The 21,785-nt window shown below is 32.5% G+C and overlaps 2 protein-coding genes across 6 annotated transcripts; one reads left to right on the top strand and one right to left on the bottom strand.

Moving 5' to 3' along the window:
* The first annotated feature begins 2,342 nt into the window (after positions 1–2,342).
* On the top strand, positions 2,343–3,964 carry LOC18100230 (40S ribosomal protein S23). Its single transcript, XM_006381430.3, has 4 exons — positions 2,343–2,483; positions 3,170–3,325; positions 3,429–3,555; positions 3,649–3,964. Exons 1-4 carry the CDS (start codon positions 2,479–2,481, stop codon positions 3,787–3,789), a joined length of 429 nt encoding a protein of 142 aa, XP_006381492.1. The 5' UTR covers positions 2,343–2,478; the 3' UTR covers positions 3,790–3,964.
* Positions 3,965–11,718: 7,754 nt separating this feature from the next.
* Positions 11,719–18,718, bottom strand: LOC18100231 (uncharacterized). Of its 5 annotated transcripts, XM_052453548.1 has the most exons (10): positions 18,455–18,718; positions 17,850–18,044; positions 17,516–17,773; positions 16,731–16,807; positions 16,571–16,639; positions 14,875–15,040; positions 14,139–14,797; positions 12,545–13,942; positions 12,306–12,469; positions 11,719–12,031 (listed from the first exon to the last, which is right to left on the bottom strand). In XM_052453548.1, exons 1-9 carry the CDS (start codon positions 18,573–18,575, stop codon positions 12,323–12,325), a joined length of 3,090 nt encoding a protein of 1,029 aa, XP_052309508.1. In that variant the 5' UTR covers positions 18,576–18,718; the 3' UTR covers positions 11,719–12,031; positions 12,306–12,322. The 5 variants fall into 5 exon arrangements, with proteins under 5 accessions (XP_052309508.1, XP_006381493.3, XP_052309507.1 ...); XM_006381431.3 differs by having other exon boundaries at positions 11,719–12,134; positions 12,306–13,942; positions 18,455–18,717; XM_052453547.1 differs by having other exon boundaries at positions 12,306–13,942; positions 18,455–18,716.
* Between the last annotated feature and the right edge of the window lie 3,067 nt (positions 18,719–21,785).

The raw sequence follows: 21,785 nt of genomic DNA on the forward strand, positions 1-21,785 counted from the left end.
TTGCTATTTTTATATTATTTTCTTTATTAAATTTGTTTTTTATTTTATCTCTCATCATTTTATTTCATTTATTTTTAAGTCAGATTTAGTCCTTATTCTTTTAATTTTTTTTTTGGTTCGGTTTTTGAAATTGGTTTTCTTTTTTCAATTTTATTCTTCAATATTAGGTTGGTTGAGAATTGAGATTTGTAATTTTTTTTATGTGATGATTCAAATCTCATGAATCAGGTCATGAGTATGAAATGTTAACCTGGATTGACATCAATTTTTTCTTAGTATTTTTTACACCAATTTTCTTTTTTAATTCTATATTTTAACATTTGGTTTATTGAAGATTAAACTTCTTTATTTTTTTCGGTTTGCTTTCTATAAGGACAATCTGACCTCATGATCCGAATCGCGAACTTGTTATGCTAACTCAGATTGGCTCGTGGATTTTACATTATTTTATTTAATTTTTTTTAAGTCAAATCTGGTTCTTATTTTTTTTTTGCTTTGGTTCCTTTTTTAAAATTGACATTTTTTCTTTCAATTTCATCCGTTAATGTTATATTAGTTGAGGATTGGGCTTTGTATTTTTCTTATTACGATGATCCCGGTCTCATGACTCGAGTCATGACTATGAAATGTTAACTTGGATTAACATCAATCTTTTTTTTATATTTTACTTACACTGATTTTCTTTTTTAATTTTATCCTTCAATATTGGGTTTATTAAAAATTAAATTTCTTTGTGTTTTTTTTTTACTTTTTTATGAGGTTAACCCAGCCTCATGATTCAGGTCATTAATTTATCATGCTAACTCAATTGGCTCAAGGCTTTTACACCTTTTTATTTCATTTTGGTTTTATGTTTAATTTAATCATCATTCTTTTAATCATTCTTTTTATTTGGATCTTTTTTTTTAATTTGATTTTATTTTTTCAATTTCATCATTCAATAATGGGTTGGTTGAGAATTGAGATTAGTATTTTTTTTACGCGGTGAACGCGGTCTCATGACCTAGGTCACAAATATAAAATGTTAACCTAGATTGCCATTGTTTTTTTTAATATTTTTATACCATTTTTTTTATTTCATCATTTAACATTGAATTTATTAAAGATAAAGAATCTTTATTTTTTTTATTTTAGTTTCTATGAGGATAGCCTGGGCCAACAACACGGGTCATAGATTTGTCATGCTAACTTGAATTGACTCAAGGCTTTTACATCATTTTATTTCCTTTTGTTTTTACATCAATTTTAGTTCTCATTGTTTTAATTGTTTTTTTTAATTATTTTTTTTTTAAAATTGATTTACTGTTTTTGAATTTCATCCTTCAATATTGAATTGTTAAAAATGAAGCCTCCTAATCTTTTTCGATACGGTGATCCTGATCTCATGACCCGAATCATAAAAGAGGTTAACTCAGGTTGACATCGTTTTTTTATCTTTTCTTTACGATGATTTTCTTTTTCAATTTCAACATTAAGTTTATTAAAAATTGAGCTTCTTTATTTTTTTTATTTGCTTTTATGAGGATGGCACTGGGTCGCGAGTTTTTCTTGCTAACTTAGATTGGCTTATGGATTTTTTTTTATTTTTTATTTTTTTTATTTATTCCTTTAATATTAGGTTATCTTGGAATCCATTTTCATTTTTTTTCTTTTGGTAAGTGTTTGTTTTTTTACATGTCATTGTCATCACCTTTTCTATTTAGAATCAGTATATTTAATGTCAATTTTTTTTATTATATAATTAAATTAAACCATTTTATTGGACCAGTAGGATCCATAACTACATTTACATGATATTTTTTTTTTTTTTGCTTTAAAATACACCAGTAGCACTTAAACATAGTTTTTTAAGTCTACCCGTACTATTGCAAACCACTAGCGAGCCAGTAGTAGTAGCTTAAGCTACAAAAAGAGTGAATACATTTCTATTAATCTAAGTGATAACCATCTGTTCATTAGGCTTCAAAAGTGAAAATTGTTTTCTATGTTTCAGCTATAAAGCCAACCCATATTGGTTACATAAAATTGAATGGAGGATCCACATGAATCCATGTCAGAAAAACCCTAAAGATAACAAGCTTTTTCTCTCGGAAAATTCTATTACTCCTTTTTATTTTTTTTTCCTTAAAAATGGAATACTCCTCTCTCTCTCTCTCTCTCTCTCTCTCTCTCTCTCTATATATATATATATATATATATATATATATATATATATATATATAAAAAGAAAACAAATTAACTCTTACAGGCTTCTCTGCAAGCCTATAAACTGAATTTCGAACTACAAGCCCAAACATAAGTCCAACAAGTTCTCGGATGAAACCAAACTTTGCCCACCCAGCCCACTCATACGCGAGCATATATATATATAGACAGCATTCACTTCATTTGTAGGGTTAGGGTTTTATTTGGCAGCAGTTGTTTCTTCTCCTCAGCTTCAAAGCCCTTTTAGCCGTCGAACAGCTTATCTCAATAACCATGGGGTACGCTTCCTCTCTTTCTCGAATACTTTGCTGTTCTAGAATTTGTGACGCTTACGGTTCCTTCTATTTGTTTTGATTTTTTTTCTAGCTTCTTAATGTTTTCTTATCTGAGAGAATTGAAGATGGGAAAATTTGAAAAAACCTTTTTAAGTTTAAACATTAAGCCCTGTTACGGGGTTTATGAAAATCCGGCCACGTAATGCATAGTATGTTCTATTACCATAGTCGTAGTCGTAGTCTTAGTGGATACCATTTTTTTTTCGAGAATTAAATTTGGTACCTGTGAGATTGGATTTCAAAATAGGGAGACCGAGCTCTTATAAGACTATTCAGTGAATAAGCAGATATCTGGATTGATTATTAGGCTGTTTTGACCGAATACGGTTTAGTTAAATTTCAATCTTTTTTCTATCAATCTGAAAATGTTTTGTTTTGGTGGGTTTGCAGTGGTTAGGGCAAGTCTCTTTTTTTTTTTTGTGAAATGGGAATGAAATAAGCAGATTTGTTAATCAGGGATATTAGATATCTTGCTATATCAAATGTGATGGCTAGAAGCTCTAGAAATAGTAATATTTGTACCGTGCATTGTTCATGACTTGCTAGTTGTTTAGGACAGTATATTGGGTTTTCGCAATATAAATTTGTAAAGGTTATTTTTCTGAATTATTTGAGTGATGTCAATGCAGTAAGACACGAGGTATGGGAGCTGGTCGCAAGCTCAAGTCCCACCGTAGAAGGCAGAGGTGGGCTGACAAGTCGTACAAGAAGTCCAACCTTGGCAATGAGTGGAAGAAACCATTTGCAGGTTCATCTCATGCCAAAGGCATTGTTCTTGAGAAGATGTAAGGCTGCCTTATGGTTTTTTAAATTTGCTTTCATTTTTCTTTGTTAAACATTAAAGCTTTAAATGCTTATTTCTACTATTTGGCTGTGTTATTTTTACAGAGGTATTGAGGCCAAGCAGCCTAACTCTGCTATCAGAAAGTGTGCTAGAGTTCAGCTAATCAAAAATGGAAAGAAGATTGCTGCTTTCGTTCCCAATGATGGTTGCTTAAACTATATTGAAGAAAATGTGAGTAATCTTTGTGTGAAAGTGATTTATTGAGTACTTTAATTGATTTGGACTTTGTTTGCTGATAACCTAGAGTGTGATTTGTTGTTGCAGGATGAGGTGTTAATTGCTGGATTTGGACGTAAAGGTCATGCCGTCGGAGATATTCCTGGTGTTAGATTCAAGGTTGTGAAGGTCTCTGGTGTCTCCCTTCTGGCACTTTTCAAAGAGAAGAAGGAGAAGCCAAGGTCTTAAATTGTCATGGAGATTTTGCCATTTTCTATAGTTCATTGTTAGTTTTTTTAAAGAATTATGAATTCTTATTGTTACCGAGTGGATGCTGTGAACAATTTTTAATCTGCCTTTCAGTTACTGTATTGAATTTCTGGTTTCAATTTTCAGTCAAAGAATATTTTATTGCCACTGAGAATGATGGTCTCTGCAGATGCACTGTATTCATCAGAACATTGGCAACTCTATGGGTTTAGCAGCAGTACTGTTGCCGACTGTGTTCGATGGGATTGGGCCTTCATGTTTTTATTTTTTAAAAGAGAAAAGTATGATTCATTAACTATCAATCAAAGAAATACTGGAACAAAACTCTAATTCATATCACAATCATAAATTTTAGAATTTACATCTAAGTTAGGCCTTCAAGTTTTGAATCAGTTTTCACAATAACGCACTTTATATTCAATAACATTAGCTTTATTCAACAGTCTACTTCAATACCAATGTCTTTTTCATTGCTGAAGTAAATACTCTTTTTCCATATGAAGTGAATACTTTTCTTCGGCTTGGTTTTGGTTTTTTCCTGGTTTGACTTGATTTTTTTTTTTTTTCCTGTTTGTATTGGGTTTGGTTTTTTTGGTTTTAGTCTTATAAAACCGAACCGGTTGGTTTTTTCAAAATTTTAATCGGTTTTTTTCACAATTCAGTTTTTTATTTTATTTTTTCTGGTTTTTTAGTTTTTCAATTTTTTTAATCTCCCTATTGACAATAGATCCTTCTTCCATTGTAAAGATGTCCTCTCAATGTTGCATTTAACTTCCCTGGTATTGGTTTCTCCCATAATGACACGAGAGAATGGTTGATAAAGGAGAGTGGTTGATAAAGGATTCGTTATGACGCATATCTAGGATTGGGCCTTCATGTTAATTGAACTTAAAAGGATGACAATGTTTATTAATAGTAATTATCATTATCAATTATTATATTACCGTGATTATAAGTAAGAGCAATAATAATTATACTAATTTCACTTTGGACTCCTCTTTCACTCGCATATGAAAAATAAAATCTTATATACCATTGATAATATCGTTGACAAGCGAATTCAATTAGGTGGTGTTTGGAACACTTTTGGACATTATAAGAATTGTTCAACCTTGTTCTAATAGAGATATTTTTGTCTTTCTAACAGGGTAGGACAAACTTGTCTAATTCTCTATAAAAAAGTTAACCCAGTTTGATTCGGGTCAACGTAAAGATAAAAGTGCTAATTATCATAATTTTAAAACTCGATTCGGGACAAGGCTTAGGTCATAGATCGGGTTGACCAATGATCCGAGTCAATATAAAAATAAAAGTTGTTATTATCATAGATTTAAAATCCAACTTGAGTGTCAACCTGAGACAAGGCTCGAGTTACGGATCAAGTTGACCATTGATCTGTGTTAATGTAAGGATAAAAGTTGTTATTATCATAGTTTTAAAATCCAACTCAGATGTTAACTAGGGGCCAGGTCTGGGTCACAAGTCTAGTTTGCTATTGACCCGGGTCACCATAAAGATAAAATTAGTTATCATCATAATTTTAAAATCAAACTCGAGCGTTGACCTAGGACAAGACTCAAGTCATGAGCAGGTTGACTATTGCTCCGTGTTAATGCAAGGATAAAAGTGGTTATTATCATAATTTTAAAATCCAAATAAAATGTTGACTAGGGGTAAGGTCTGGGTCACAAGTCAGGTTGACCCTTGACTCGGGTCAACATAAGGATAAAAATGGTTATTATCATAGTTTTAAAACCCGATTAAAAGGTCAACTCGGGAAAATTTTCGATTCACGAATTGAGTTGACCATTAACTCGGGTTAACTTAAGGATGAAAATGATGAATATCATATTTTTAAAACCTAAATAAGGCGTCAACCCAGGTAAGGCTCGGGTCATGGATAGGGTTGACCATTGACCTAAGTCAACTTAAGAATAAAAGTGGTTTTTTATCATGGTTTTAAAACCTAACTTGGAGGTTGGTCATTGGTCGGGTTGACTATTAAACCGAGTCAACATATGAATAAAAATAGTTATTATCATAGTATTTTGGGTTTGACCCAGAGTAAGGCCCGAGTCATGAGTCGGGTTTACCATTGACTTAAATTAACGTAAGAATAAAAATTGTTATTATAATAATTATAAAACTCAACTAGGAGGTTAACCCAGGGCAAGACTCATATCACATGTTGGGTTGACCACTAACCTAAGTCGACTTCAGGATAAAATTGATTATTATCATAATTTTAGAATTCGACTAGGGCGTTAACTCGAGCAAGGCTCGGGTCACAAATCGGGTTAACTATTGACCAGGGTAAATTTAAGGATAAAAATGGTTATTATCATAGTTTTAAAACTCGACTAGGGCATCACCCCTGGCAAGGCTTAGGTTGCAGGTCAGGTTAACCATTGACCCAAGTAAGATGAAAATAATTATTATCATAGTTTTAAAACCCAGCTAGGAAGTCGACACGAGACAAGGCTCTAGTCATGAGTCGGGTTAACCATTGACTCAAGTTAATATAAAGATAAAAATGGTTATTATCATAGTTTTAAAACCCGACTAGGGCATCAAACCGGGCAAAACTCGAGTCATGGATAAAGTTGACCATTGACTTAGGTCATCTTAAGGATAAAAGTGGTTATTATCATAGTTTTAAAACCCGACTCGGGGGTTGGTCATAGGTCGAGTTGACCATTGACCCGAGTCAACATAAGGATAAAAATGATTATTATTATAGTTTTAAAACCTGACTAGGGCGTTAACTCGAGTAAGGCCTGGGTCACAAGTCGGGTTGACCTTTAATCCGGGTAAGATAAAAATGATTATTATCATTGTTTCAAAACTCGACTAGGGAGTCAAACTAGACAAGGCTCGGGTCACTAGGTGGGTTGACCATTAATCGAGGTTAACATAAGGATAAAAATGATTATAATAGTTTTAAAACTCAACTAGGGGGTTGACCTAAGACAAGAACCGGGTCACAAGTCGAGTTGACCATTGACCATGTCAACATTAGTTTTAAAACATGGCTCGAGAGTCAATCTAGGGCTAAGATGGGGTCACCAATCGAGACGGTCAACCTTGGTTGACTCGAGACCATAAAAATAAAAATGATTACTATCAAAGTTTTAAAACCCAACTTGGTGATTGATCCGGGACAAGGTCAGGGTCACAGGTGGCCCGGGTAGACCTAAATGGATAAAAATAGTTATTATCATGGTTTTAAAACTTGACTTGGGTGTTGACCCATGGTAAGGCCCCAGTCACGGGCTAGAAGGATCAGCTTGAGTTGGCCTAAAAAACATCAAAACAACCTCTCTGCAACTAAAAAAATTAAAACAAAAATCAATGGATTTTTTACTCTTGTTTTATCTTAGGTCGACCGGGTTATAGGTCAATAGAATTGCAGATCAACCCAAGTTTTTGACCAGGTCAGGTCAGATCAATCATTCCTTTATTTTTTTTCCTTAAACTCGGATCAGCCCAAACCTTAGATTAGCCTGGTCCCGTCTGATGTCTACCAAACACACAATAATACAAATTGTTCAGTCCAGTCCAAATCACACCAAACACAAAACAAAACTTGTTTTATTGGTTGTCTTTCATAAAGACGACATCAATTTTTTTTTTATTTTCTTGGTGTTCAGTTCACTGGATAAAATTACTCAACCTATGAATTTCAATTTCAAGTATTTGTCATGAGAAAATAATTATGGGGTCATATGAATGTCAGTGATATTGCTCTTAATGATTCTACAAAGTTGCTTTAATGAAAGGTAAAAAATGCTCGAGTAATATCCTAGATTTTAGGGTATGTTAACCCTCATATTATTCTTAATCTAAGGCTATATAAGACAACACAAACCATGTAGTGGTATCTAAAAAAGGTTTACAATCAAGAAAATAATGATAGACGTTTTCAATTAAAAAATGATATTGCTAATTATTATCAAGACAATCTTTCCATCCATGATTATTATTCTAGTTTTCAAAATTTATGGGTAGAATTTACTGATATTATTTATGCTAACAAACCCGTCAAATCTCTTTTTGTTTTTCAACATTTCATGAGCAAAGCAAGCCCGATCAGTTTTTAATGAAATTGAGATCTGAATTTGAGATTATTCGTTCAAACTTAATAAATTATGATCCTTTTCCCTTACTAGATGTTTGTTTTAGGGAATTACTTCGTGAAGAGTAGCATCTTCTTACACAAAGCACTTTCAAGCAAGAAGTTTTTGTTATAATTGCTTTTGTGACTCGATGAAAAGGAAAGAGTAGGAATATGAGTAATATATAGTGCTATAGTTTCAACAAACATAGAAACATTGCTAACAATTGTAGAAAGAAGTTTTGTAATTATTGAACACAACAAGAACGTATTATCGTGGAGTGCCACACTCATTCTCAAAACTAAAATGTCAATGCTTTTCAAGTTGCAATGTCTGTCAGTCCATCTACAGCAACTCAACTTGACATTTTTACTCCTAAAATGGTGTAATAAATAATTATTTCAGCCTTTTCGGCCATAGGGCTATAAGGTAATAATATTAATTCATAAATTTGGCTTGTTGATTCTGCTACCTCAAATCATATGACCAACTTATTTAGCATGCTTAAAAATATGTGTGAGTATCATGGCTCATCATAAATTCAGATTGCTAATGAAGGTCATATACCTATTACTAAGATTGGGGATATTAATCCAACTTTCAATAATGTTTTTGTATCACCAAAGTTTTCTACTAGTCTTGTTTTTATTGGTCAATTGGTGGATAATAACTATAATATGCAATTGTTTTTTGTAATGGTTGTCTCTGCAACATCAGGAGTCAGGAACGGTAATCGCGAAGGGGCCTAAAATTGGAAGATTATTTTCATTGCACTCGTTCATTCCTTATTTTTCATCTTTTGCTTGTACTACTGTTCAAAATAAAAGTGAAATATGGCATAAACATTTAAGCCATTTGAATTTTATTGTTGTCTTATTTGGTAAACTCTAGTTTGTTAGGAGATAAAAATCAATCTTCATCTTATGATGTTCTCTTTGGCTATTCTACATGTAAATTTCACAAGAGTAAAATCCTTCCATTCATTCCTCTTGATAATCGTTCTATAAAGTGCTTTGATATTATTCATAATGATGTTTGAGGTATTACCCTAATTATTTCTCATGCTCATTACAAGTATTTTATGAGATTTATTGATGATTATAATTGGTTTACCTATATGTATTTTCTTCATTCAAAATTTGAGGTCTTTTTTATTTTGAAGACATTTTTTTTCCTATATTAAGACTCAATTTTCTATTTGTATTATGGTATTAAGATCTTATTTGGGTAGAGAATGTATGTCTCATGAATTTCATAATTTTTTACATCAGAAAGGTATTGTCTCAGAATAGTCATGTCCATATACATCACAATAAATAGGGTTGCTAAGCGTAAGAATCTTTATCTTTTAGGTATCATTAGAACCATATTGATTAAGTTTTCTATACCATTTAAATTATAGGTTAAAGCTTTGTCTAGTACAGTTTATTTAATCAATAAACTAACATTGCAATTATTAGATTTTGATACCCTATATTATGATCTATAAAACAAGTCTCCTAACTATCATTATTTGCATACTTTTGGTTGCATTTGCTTTGTCCATTTTCCTTTTCATGAATGACATAAACTTTCTGCTTAGTTTGCTAAATGTGTTTTTTTTAGTTTAGTGTTTCTCACAAAGGTTCTGTTAGTTATGCTATGAGCTGTTAAAAATTATTTATTTCTAGAAATGTTGTTTTCTTTAAAAATAAATAAGTATTCCTTACTTATGTTGAACCCTCATATATTGCTCCAATTCTTTCTAATTTTAAGGATATATCATTTTTTGAATGATCAAGCCTGGAATTATGTATAAAATACATCGACCAACTTTACTCCTTCCTAAGATCGATTCACCACCTAAAACTGCTTTTAAGCCTCCTTCTCATGAACATGCTTTTCAGCGATCTATGATAGTATCTCATCCTCCTGATCAATATGGTTTTTCTACTACTTTCTTTATTATTAATGTTCCATCATATTACTCATAAGTTATCCAGCATGAGTGATGGCAAAAAGCAATGTATAATAAACTTCAGGCTCTTCAAGATAATCATACATGGGAAATTATTTCTTGTCCTTTAGGTGTTAAGATCATTGGGTGTAAATGGGTGTACTCGAGTAAGCTCCGCTTTGATAAAACTCTAGATTAATATAACACATGAATGATTTCTCTTGAAAATAGGTAGGTGTATAGCGTGGACTATGAGGAGACTTTTATTCCTGTAGAAAAAATGACTATAGTGCATACAATTATTGCCATTATTGCTTTTTAGGGTTGGCCATTTTATCAAATAGATGTTAAAAATATTTTTTTCTATGATGATCTCAAACAGGATATTTATATGGCACCTCCGTCTGATTTGTTCTCCTCCTCTATATCAATTGTGTATAATGTAAGGTTTAAAAGAGGCTCTCCAGGTGGTTGAAAATATGTTTCCTCTTTATTTTTATTTTTTTTGCAAGATATCTACTGGTTTTGTTCTCTTCTTTGTTTATATAGATGATATTGTCATTACAAGAACTGATTCTTTATTGATTAGACACCTTTAGCAATATCTTTAAGATTGTTTTAACATGAAGGGCCTCGGTTCTCTTACTTACTTTTTAGGATTGGAAATTTATTCTAGTTCTTTTGGTGTATTCTTAAATTAACATAAATATACTCAAGATTTGATTGTTTTGGTCTTCAATATTCTTCTCCAGTGGATACTCCTCTGAAGATAAATGTAAAGTTTTATTATGGAGAGAAGTATCTTCTTCTTGATCCTACTTTATTTTGGCAATAAGTTGGCAGCTTGAATTATCTTACAATTACTTGGCCTGGTATCTCTTTTACAGTTTAACAAATAAGTCAATTTATGAAATCTCCGTGTCATTTACATTTGGGATTGTTCGTCACATCATTCAATAACTCATTGGCTTTTTTAGTCATGGTATATTTTTCCCAAATGGTTCTTTTGTTTGTTTTATTGCATGTAGTGATGTTAAATGGACATGTCTTAATACACGTTGATTTGCCATAGGTTGTTGTATTTTTCTTGTTGATTTCTTGATATCGAAGTGGATTTGTCATTGGATTTCCACATACTAATCTAACTCCTTTTTATGCCGACAACACGAGTGTTATTAAGGTTGCTACAAATCTTGTTTTCCATAAGCGTATTAAACATATTGAAGTGGATTATCATTCCATTCAGGAAGCCATAAATACTAAAGTTATTTCTCTTCTGCATATCTTCTTCAACCTTTAAATAGCTTATGTGTTTATAAAATCAATAATTTGCCACTGCCAACAGTTTCTAATATGTAAATTGATGTTTTTTGATTGACCAACATGAATCTAAAAGGGGATGTTAGTATGGTGGATCATCTCATTGGAATCAATAATTCTCATATAAATATTAACTATTTATGTCAAAAAATAGATGTAAATATTTGTGTAACTACGGTGTAAATATTTTCCGAGTTTTTATTTGAAAAATCGTGTCTCTGATAAGAAAAGCAGCGGCCATACGTGAATTTTGAAATATTCGGTGCTTCGTAGAGAAGAAGTGGACTGAAAACATAAAGTTAGTGGAAAAGGAATGAGTTTGGAGTTTGGACCCTTTCGGGACCCTGCGGCAATTAGGCCATTTCTGTTTCCACTTTCCAGGCCTTGAGCCCTATCCTCCGGAGTACGTTCCGGTGTTGAAGAACCATTAAAAAAACAAAAAAAAGGTGTGGGGCTTACAAATAGATCGAACGTCAATTTCTGTGTGATCAGCGTGATCGAATACTGATAGATGCAATTGACAATTACGCGAGCTCATAAAAAACATCATCCTGCATTAGTTTCCACTTTTCTCGTCTTGGAGTCATGTGTTTAATATACAAGAGTCACTAGAAGGAAATATAGCACTGACCATTAACATGTACAGCCCCAGAGGTTGCTGCAAAAATTTTAGACAAGAACTAGGGAAAAAAGAAAGAAAAAACAAATGAATTATCAGTGATATAAAAATGGACATATGGGCATAAAATGCACATTCGAACAACAAGATCTCTGTCCTCCCGTTATCGCATGTTTGAACCTGTAAGTCTGAATTGCACACACTTGTACAATTTACATCCAACAGGAAACCCTAACAAGAAACATGGAGTGAAGCTGTCAGATCCCTCTCAAACATGGCAGTGAAACAGCTAATAAGATGGTAAATTAAGAATTGTCTCCATGTAAACACCTGCCTGCCATTCATTGTGAGACAAGATCAATCTGGCATCAAGTAGAACTCCAGGAAACTTAAAGAACGACTTTAATAATAATTACTGATGATCTAAGATTTAATACTTTCATCAAGTTGAAAGAGTATGGCACAATACAATGGTGACATATTTGATTCACATTTCATGTAGTACCTTTGAGAAATTTACTGCTAGGATGTTTCACCATCTTCAGATTTTCCATGTGTGGTTGCTGGATTTAGCAAGGTGGCTGCCTCTGCCCTCTGTACTCCCACTGTTGTTGATGCCATAGCTGGAGTGGGAGAGCATGCGGGCTTCAACAACTCTTTGAATTCCTCCTGAATACAAGAATTAACTCTGCTGACATAATCTTTAGAAAGGGAAAGAGAATCACCCACAACTTCTTTGTGCACCTTGGGATGGATATCTAAGGCTCCAATTTGTTTGATCAAACCATCAATTGGGTCTTCAACAGAAGCCTTTTCAATTCCTGCTTCTGCCTTCTCTGCTTCCACCATTGTTGATGCTATAACAGGAGTGGGAGAGCAAGTAGGCTTTGACAACTCTTTGAATTGCTCCCGAACATGAGAATCAACTCTGCTGACATCTTGAGAAAGTGAAAGAAAATCACCAAGTTTGGTCGAACCATCAACTTGGTCTTCAGCGGTAGCTTTATGAATTCCTGCCTCTTCTTTCTCCGCTTCCACCATTGATGATGCAATTGCAGGAACTGGAGAGCAAGTAGGCTTTGGCAATTCTTTGAATTCCTCCTGAGTACCAGAATCAACTCTGCTGACATCATCTTGAGAAAGACAAAGAGAATCACCAACAGTTTCTTTGTGCATCTCAAGATGAAAATCTACAGCTCCAATTTGTTTGGTCAAACCATCAACTTGGTCTTCAACAGAAGCTTTCTCAATTCCTGCCTCTGCCTTCTCTGCTTCCACGATTGTTGATGCCATAGCAGGATTTGGGGAGCAAGTAGGCTTTGACAACTGTTTGAATTCCTCCTGAATACCAGAAGCAACTCTACCGACATCATCTTGAGAAAGGGAAAGAGAATCACCTATGGCTTCTTTGTGCAACTCATTATAAAAATCTACAGCTCCAATTTGTTTGGTCAAACCATCAACTTGATCTTCAGTAGAAGCTTTTTTCTTCTCACTAGTGCCGTGAAGAGAAGGCAAACTATTCTTGATATAATTCTGGCTACATACCACATCTTCACCTACTTTCTCTAATGAGGTCATACTTTCAGCCTTGGGAATAGAACTCAAGCCGGTAGTCTTATCATGCAATCCATTGCCGAGAGTAATCTCAGTATCTTTTCCAGGAGCATCACTCAAAAAACAGGCATTCCCATTCCCTTCAGTAAAACCACTATCTGTATCCTTCAGAGACGTGCCACATTCTTCTGATCCAATTTTCTCTGCCTTCAAATTACTTTTTCTTTCACCTAGAAATGACTTTCTGTTCTGAGCTTTTAGAGATTTGCTAGCACTGTGTTTCTCGTTTTTCAAAGCACTGGAGGCCCTTGGTGCTGCATTTGAGGATTCCTGCAGAGGTGAGGGAGATTTCATGCCCAAGGCAGCTGCCTGATCACTAATTTTGGTACCCCGAAGCGCTGTTCTAGCAGGCTGAAGCTTTCCAAGCTTTGCATTTTTTGACCCTCCACTTGGACTAACACTTCCTGCCCTAAATCCAGGCAAGCCACTGGGCAGAGCTGTATGAGATTGCTTGCTTCTATTTGGAGTTCGTGCAGTTGGTCTCGCCTGCATAATTGACAAATCACATGTGGGTATAACAATTCCCTGAAAAAAAGCAAATTGGAAGAACAATGATCAAGAACAAGGGAGGCGTTTTACTAGCTTAAATTTCAAGAAAACAACATTTTGTAATGATGGTTATCCTAGGCATTATAAGTGATGACCTTTTTCTCTCCTTTCCCTTGGAAAAATCACAAACCAATTAGTCTAAAATGCTTATGAAAGGAAACTCAGAACTGACCCCGTCAAAGAAACCAATTTTGGGTGATGGCAAACGAAGGCCTGAGGGTTTAACCGAATCTGGATGGAGAACTGAACTACTTCCTGTAGGAACTTTCTTTACACTCTCACCCAGCAATCCCACTTGCGTACCAGGCCCAACAGAGTTTTCGTCATTTAAATGGTTTTGAGAATCCAAAACTTGGGAGGCATCACTGTCCCCAGAAGCATCTTTGCAAGAGCTAATGTCAAAGCTAGATCTTGAACTGTTAGACATTTTATTAAGGGTAGAAATCGGTGATAATGATGCCGAAGACCATTCACTGATAGAGCTAGCAGGTGATATGCTGGAAGAGAGCTTGGCCACAGATTTCAAATAAGGTGAGAGATGAGAACTTGCTGACTGGTTTTTATTTCTTGATGGGAATTTCAATGTGGTTTTGACATTTGAACCAGAGGAAGAATGATTGCCAGTTCTGGAGTCACTTTCTCTTCTCACAGAATTTAATGAATATTTACTGCTACAGTCTGATGACAAGCTTCCAGAACTATCGATAGAGGAAGAAGCTGTTAGCGCAGTCTTCATTGCTGATGAAGATCGTAATGAAGATTTAACAGGCAATGTCGGCCTAGGCACAGCATTTCTGGGACCACTCAAAGCAGGTACTTTTGCCCCTCTACCTGCACAATAACGTTTACATCAGCAGTCCAGATTTTCCGCATCAAAAGGAATCATAAGAAATCAGGGATGAATTTACCAGCTATTTTTTTTGCATTTTCTGGATTATCCTTAGCCCTTTCCACTTTGACACGGTTGGCACCCAAGGAAGCTCTCTTAGTGGCTGGTGCTAAAATGGGACCAACTCTGCCAACTATCTTGGGCGGCCTATAAAGAGATTTTGACTCTCCATTTATAGGAACAGACTGTATTGACGGAATAATGTTGGTTAAACCATAACCGAAATCAGGTCCATTTCGTGATATTTAAATGTTTTTTCCCCTCCTTACGTATACAAATAGCATGCCAAATAACAGACAACACTAGATTAACGACCGGCGCTAGGGTGCAGATCAATTTTTAATGTAAAGAAAAATATCCAAGCGATCTTGTTTTCTAATAAAAAAATAATAATCACAAATACAAAATATAATATATATTGGATGATATTTTTTTCAAAATATTAATACAGTGACATTTTAAATGATAATTTTGTTAAATATTAGAACATTATCATATTAGATCAACCTGGATTAAACTATAAAATCTACAACCTAATTTATGAAATCGTATAACCCTATAAAAACAAATCAAAATAAATTATAAAAAACAATTTCTAATCAATCTAATGTTGAACGATGAAATTAAAAAAAAAATATTAGAATAAAAAACAAAAAAAAAGACATAGGTTAACTTGTCAAACCAGCAACCCGGGTCATGAAATCGAGATAACCACATAAAAAATAAATTACAAAACTCAATTCTCAATACCTGATGTTGAAAAAATAAAATCGAGAAAGAAATTAATTAAAAAAAACAAATAAATAAACTAAGTCAACCTGGGCTAACTTGTTAAATCTACAACTTAGATTATAAGGTCGGGATAACCCTATAGAAAACAAATAAAAAAAATTAGAAAGCTCTATTTCCAACGGATTCAATGTTGAAGATTGAAATCGAGAAGAAAAAAAATATTATATCCATGAGATCATGATAACTCCACAAAAAATAAATTGAAAAAAATAATGAAGTCAAATTGTCAAATAACCTAATATTAAAAAAAAAAAATTAAAAATAGACAAAAAAATAAATCGAGTCAACTTGTTAAACCTACGACAAATGTCATGAGATCAGGATAACCCCATAAAAAAATCATAAAAATTATAAAAAAAGGCCCAAAGAAAAGTATCCCAAGTAAACCCATGTTAACCCAAGTAAACTCATGTTAACCTGTTAAACCCAAATCATGATGTTATGATATATTCATAAAAAGCAAATTAAAAAAAATTCAAAGTCCTACTTCCATAATATTTAATATTAAATGTTGAAATCGAAAAAAAATATTAAATTCATGAAACTAATATATAACTCAATAAAAAAAAATTAAAAAAACATAAAAAACATAATTCCTAAAATAGAAATTGAAAAAAATATATTGAGAAGTTGAAGGGTGAAAATAGAAAAAAGAAAAAGAAAACACAAAATACTACACTCAGGAATAGTATTTTATGAATGTAGATACTGCAAATTAGCCACATTTTAGTTTTTTTTTTAATTTTTAATGTTAATGTTAATAATTGTTAATTAATTAATATCTAGATCAAATGAACAATGTCTACTTCCAGTTAAATGCCAGGATAACTGACATCGATTCCTTTCCACACAGCAGCATAATTAACAAAACATATGCCAAATATCAAGTAAATGCATGCAATGAAGTTTGTCGACAGACAGACCTGCTTTGCGGTCTTCTCTGTTCCTTGCATGATTGCATTTGGCTTGTTGGGAGCAGCTTTCGCCTTTAGCTGAAATTTACAATAATAAAGCATCAAAATGTACAAAGTTCTTTACAATAAAGACAATTAAGTGAATTACAGTTCTAGCTGTTGAAGTTACCTTATTTCGAGAAGCGATATCCACTTTCTCCGAAGCTGGTACCCTATTTCGAGAAGCAACATCCACTTTCTCCGAAGCTGAAAGGAACAGTTCTATTAGTTTAAAGATGAGCTAACAAAAACATGCAATCATAATGAGTTAATTGAAATTTTCAAGCCAAAATCTTCAAGGTTACTGGGGAACATGCTAGCCTAATCAGTCTGAACTTTGACAAAGATTTTTCACAGCAAATAAACAACGGAAAATATCCTGCAAGATCCAAACATGCGCACACATGCAAGAGGGAAGAGGATGGCATCTTAACATCCTACAGGGTATATCAAACACAACTGCACCATCTTTTCTGTAAGGGAATTAGTCCAGCAACTATATCTAGAAGCATGAAATGCATGTTTACTTTTCACCTGGTCCCCTTGGCAAACCCGAGCATTATGCCCATCTTAGATAGAATCAAGGTGACCTGGAGATTTTAAATTTTGTGACATTGAAAAATGTTATTTTAGACTGTCAGAGTGAAACCAGCTGAATGGTATTAGCACGTTGTATCTGAGATAGAATTTGTCAGGACAGTATAATAGTGTCGGAGGAGGTAATAAATGGATAAAGGAACACAATTAGCTATGTGGTTGTATTATTGATGGACTAAGTAATAGTTTACTAGACTTAGACGGAACAATCAATTATAATGGTGATAGAGGAATCACGGTTGCATGAGTTAGAAGATATGAATTAGATGCAGTGTTTTAATTGTCCCGGGCCTAGTGTAGTAGTAAATGCAGACTTACATCGGATGGTTTTGCTTTCTGTTTTTGGAGAACCCACTTTGCTATTTGAATTTTCCATACCAGGCCCTTTAGTGGATCGCTGGATTGAAGCTCTTATATCTCCAAACAAGTCAGCCTCCTCAAGATTCACCGAGGTCAAATTATCACTCGCTAATGTAGATATAGAATCACTAGATGTATGGATATCCTCTTCAATCCCGGGTAACATATGTTTCTCGCATCCAATCATGCTAGACAACTCCTCCGGTTCCAGAACACCTGCTTACACCAGAAAATGCGTTACTTACCAAATGAATGAATGAAAATCTTCAAATTTCATGAAATGAAACTAAACCTGCACTTGTGAAGAAAGCACTGTTCCAAGCTAAGCTTTTGCGCAAGTTATACTTTGTATTCTTTTTCACCCTTTCTGGTTCCATTGATTTAATAGGATCAGGTCCTAGTTCTCCCCCGTCAAAGGAGGCCAGCTCGGATTGCATATTGTTGGCTTCCGCAAAACCCAAGTTATTTTCGGCCCCTATCTTAGTATCTGCACATTTAGAGCTAACAGATTATTTGCGCCGTGGATGATCAAACATAAATTGAATTCTGCAACTAGTATTTTGTTCTTAATCCGCAATTTAATTGGGCTACTTCATTACATGTCAATGGATTTAGACACAAATCTATCATCATTAATCACCCACAAATGCTCAATTTTAAATCTATTTTGTTATGATTAAAGAAAATATAGAGACTAAGCAAGTAAAAAAACATGATAATAAAAAAAAACCTAAAATTCGCAATTTCAAGAATAAAAATAAAACAACAAGATCAATTACCTCCACGTCGCGACAGACATATTTAAATTGAAGCTCGTTTGCAGGACTAAAATCAGCTTAATCAAGGTAAAAAGAAGAAGAAAAGAAGAAATAATTAGATGATTGTTAAGAAGATGACCTGAGAATCGGACATGGAAGTCGTGGGAAGGTGAGTTATAAAGGCAATCGTCTTCAAAGGAGACATCAATGAGGCTTAGCGTTTTTTCTTCGAAGCTGAAATTTTGCTCTGATTCATTCATTGCGACGATGTTCTAAGTGGGAAAAAAAAAGTTATTTATTGATTCTGAATTTAGGGCTTAGGGTGCGAGAGATTTGAGAGGTAGAAAAGTAGACCGTAGGGGAGAGAGGGGGGGAGGGAGATTGATTTTTGAATTTCTAGAGAAGCGGCCGGTTTAAAAAAATAAAATAATCAGTGCTTAGTAAAAAGTAGTTTGAAGTGAGGTTGTTTTTATTTAAAAATTTATTAAAATAATATTTTATTTATTTTTTAAAATTTATTTTTGATATATCAAAACAATTTAAAATTATATAAAAAATATTTTTGAACACAAAAAAAAAAATTAAGATGGAAGGGCGGGCACTATTTTTGTAATTATTGATTCCTGTTTCATATAAGAATTATTTTTACTATCATTTATTTAAAAACATTTCTTTTCATGTACAATAGTTACAGATGAGAATAATAAAATTTTCTAGGATATGATGCATGTTGTTCTTTGATAAAAAAAAAAAAAATATATATATATATATATATATATATATATATAATTATTATCTAGATCATCAAAGAACCAATTTAAAAGCAGATGATCTTGAATGTTATTATATTCATTAACATAATTATTTTCCTTTTCATTTTTAATTTCATTTTTTTAATAAAATATAAAAATATGTTTATTTATTGAAAACAAAGAATAATTTTTTCATTGAAGAAAATAAAAAATACATTAAGATTCAATTGTTTTTCATGAAAAATCAAAACAATAATTTATAATAATTATCTTAATATTTTATATTCATGATAATATAATTGTAGAATATTAATTTTAATTTAATAAAATTAAAATTATCATAAAAAAGTTATATTGCTAAAAAGAATCTTTATATTAGATTTATATATAAAAAATAAGTTTGAAATCTTTTTTCCTTTTTAAAAGAATTGCATAGTTGTCTAAATACAAGTTCTGGTAGTGAAGAATATTCGAGAGCACAACAAGAAAATAATTTTAATAGTTAATATTTTAAATGTGTGTATTCTTGTTTTTGTATTTGATGCAAAAAAAAATTTAATATAAAACAATAATTTTAAAATATATATTGTTCATGTTTTTTTTTAACTTGGAAAAAGATGGAAAACTTGTAAAGAAAAATTACTGAGAACCTCTAATTCTTTAATTTTCAAATTCAATATACATTTGAAAAACTAGATGGAAAGTTTGTTTGTATTTATATTTTAAAAGTATTTTTAAAAATATTTTAAAAAAATTATTTTTAAATTGAGAAAACACCTTTTCATTTGTAAAAATAATGTATTTGAACTCAAACTTCAATTTCACAAGTTCATTTTTCTAGGAATATTGGAGTAGAACTTCGTTATTGAGAATATGTACAAGCATTTTTTATTTGGTTTGGTTTTTACTTGAAAAAACAAACCAAACTAACCAAACTGAATTTTTATTTTTTTTTAATTTAGAATTGAAATCGAACCAAAATCGGTTCAAACCGACTATTTCAGTTCGGTTAATTAAGGAAAAAATTGGAAAAACCGATATTATCAAGTTATGTTTCATATGAAGGGCAAGCTGATGCCAACAAATGGAGAAGATCGATGATGAATTGATTGGTCTAAATGGCAAGGATTTCAGCCGTTTACAAAGTGCAAAATAATGATCTAAATAACAAGAGGACCAACTCATAAAAAAACTCAAAACGACCCTGTAAAATCCATGAAACTGAGACTGTCTCTAATTAAATCAGATAGCAAAAATTAGGGTAAAAATATCTCTAATGCACATCTTTTTTATGCATAAACAGACAGCAAAAAACGTTTTGCATCTCTTCATCTTTTGTTTATAAATAATAATGATGGAGTATATAATATGAAAGAGGGAAAGACAGAAATTTGGGACAAACGTTTTCTATCTCTTCATCTTCTGTTTATAAGGGCTTGAGTTTTGAATATTTTAATCCAAAAAATTAGAGAAGGAGAGTGGTGAGAGAGGGAAGACATCTGGGAGAGAGGGGTGGCTAAGAGCAAAGCATTAGAGAGGGAGAGTGGTTAGAGAGGGAAGACATTTGGGAAAAGGGGGCGGCTGAGAGCTGAAGGATTGAGAAGTTTAGTTTTAGGGTTTCCTTTTATAGTGGGTTTAAATGTTGGTTGAACTGGTTCGGTTCAGTTCGGTTCAATTTGTTTAATATTTTAAAAATCAAAACCAAACCGAACTGGTTTTTTTCTTAGGTTTTTTAATCGGTTTATTTGGTTTTATTTTTTAATTTGATTTTTTCGTTTAAATGTTTTTTTGATTTTTTTGATTTAATCGATTTTCAGTTTTCTTATATATTTCTCGTACGTGTTTGTCCGTTTATATTAATCCGAGACATGTGTTTACTGGGCCCCACATTCATTGTTTCCATTTGAGTGCAATCCATTTTTTCTGCATCGCTTGGTGAAATCTTTCCATTCCATTCATTGTTTAACAACGGTATAATTAGATAATCTTTTAAATATTTATTTTAATAAATTTGTTTAAAGATATATTTTTTTCAAGATCTAAAAAGGAAAAAAAATGTTAAATGAGATATTTAAAAAAAAAACTAGGTGTGCATGAGCTCGGAAGAACAAACACGTGCATTTGATTTTAGAAAAAAAAAACTCAGACGAGTATATGATTGAAAGGTTAGGACTGTCCGTCTAACTTTTTTTTCAATGGATGGACAACATGATATGTCATTAACCGATTTTTTCTAATAAAACAAATGATGCATTACCTGTTTAAACAACTGATGTCTTTTTCTAAATCAAACTCCAACCATCAGAGATAATAAAAAAATCAGGATTTAAGTTTCTAAACCCTTAATTTTCACTTGTTGTTATTAGAAAACACCTTTATAAAAATCTAAATAAATTTATTTTCAATTCTAAAACATCTTTTAATCAATTAATGACCTCAAAATCCAATGGGATTAAAAGCAACTTTATGAGTCAGTATACCTTTTTTTTATGACATATTTAAAGAAAATTTTATTTATAAAACTTAACTCTCCAATATGAACCTACTAATACCATGATAGTATTTTTGCGAACGAAATATGGCTAAGAGGCTAAACTCGAGGTGATCATTTTCGGTTTGATTTGATTTTTATAAAAAAATAAAAAGTAACCAAACCAATTTTTTTTAAAAAAAACTGAAACTGGTTCAAACTGACTGATTTCACTTTGGTTCAGTTTG

The sequence above is a fragment of the Populus trichocarpa genome, chromosome 6 (genome assembly GCF_000002775.5).
Source record: "Populus trichocarpa isolate Nisqually-1 chromosome 6, P.trichocarpa_v4.1, whole genome shotgun sequence".
Lineage (NCBI taxonomy): Eukaryota > Viridiplantae > Streptophyta > Magnoliopsida > Malpighiales > Salicaceae > Populus > Populus trichocarpa.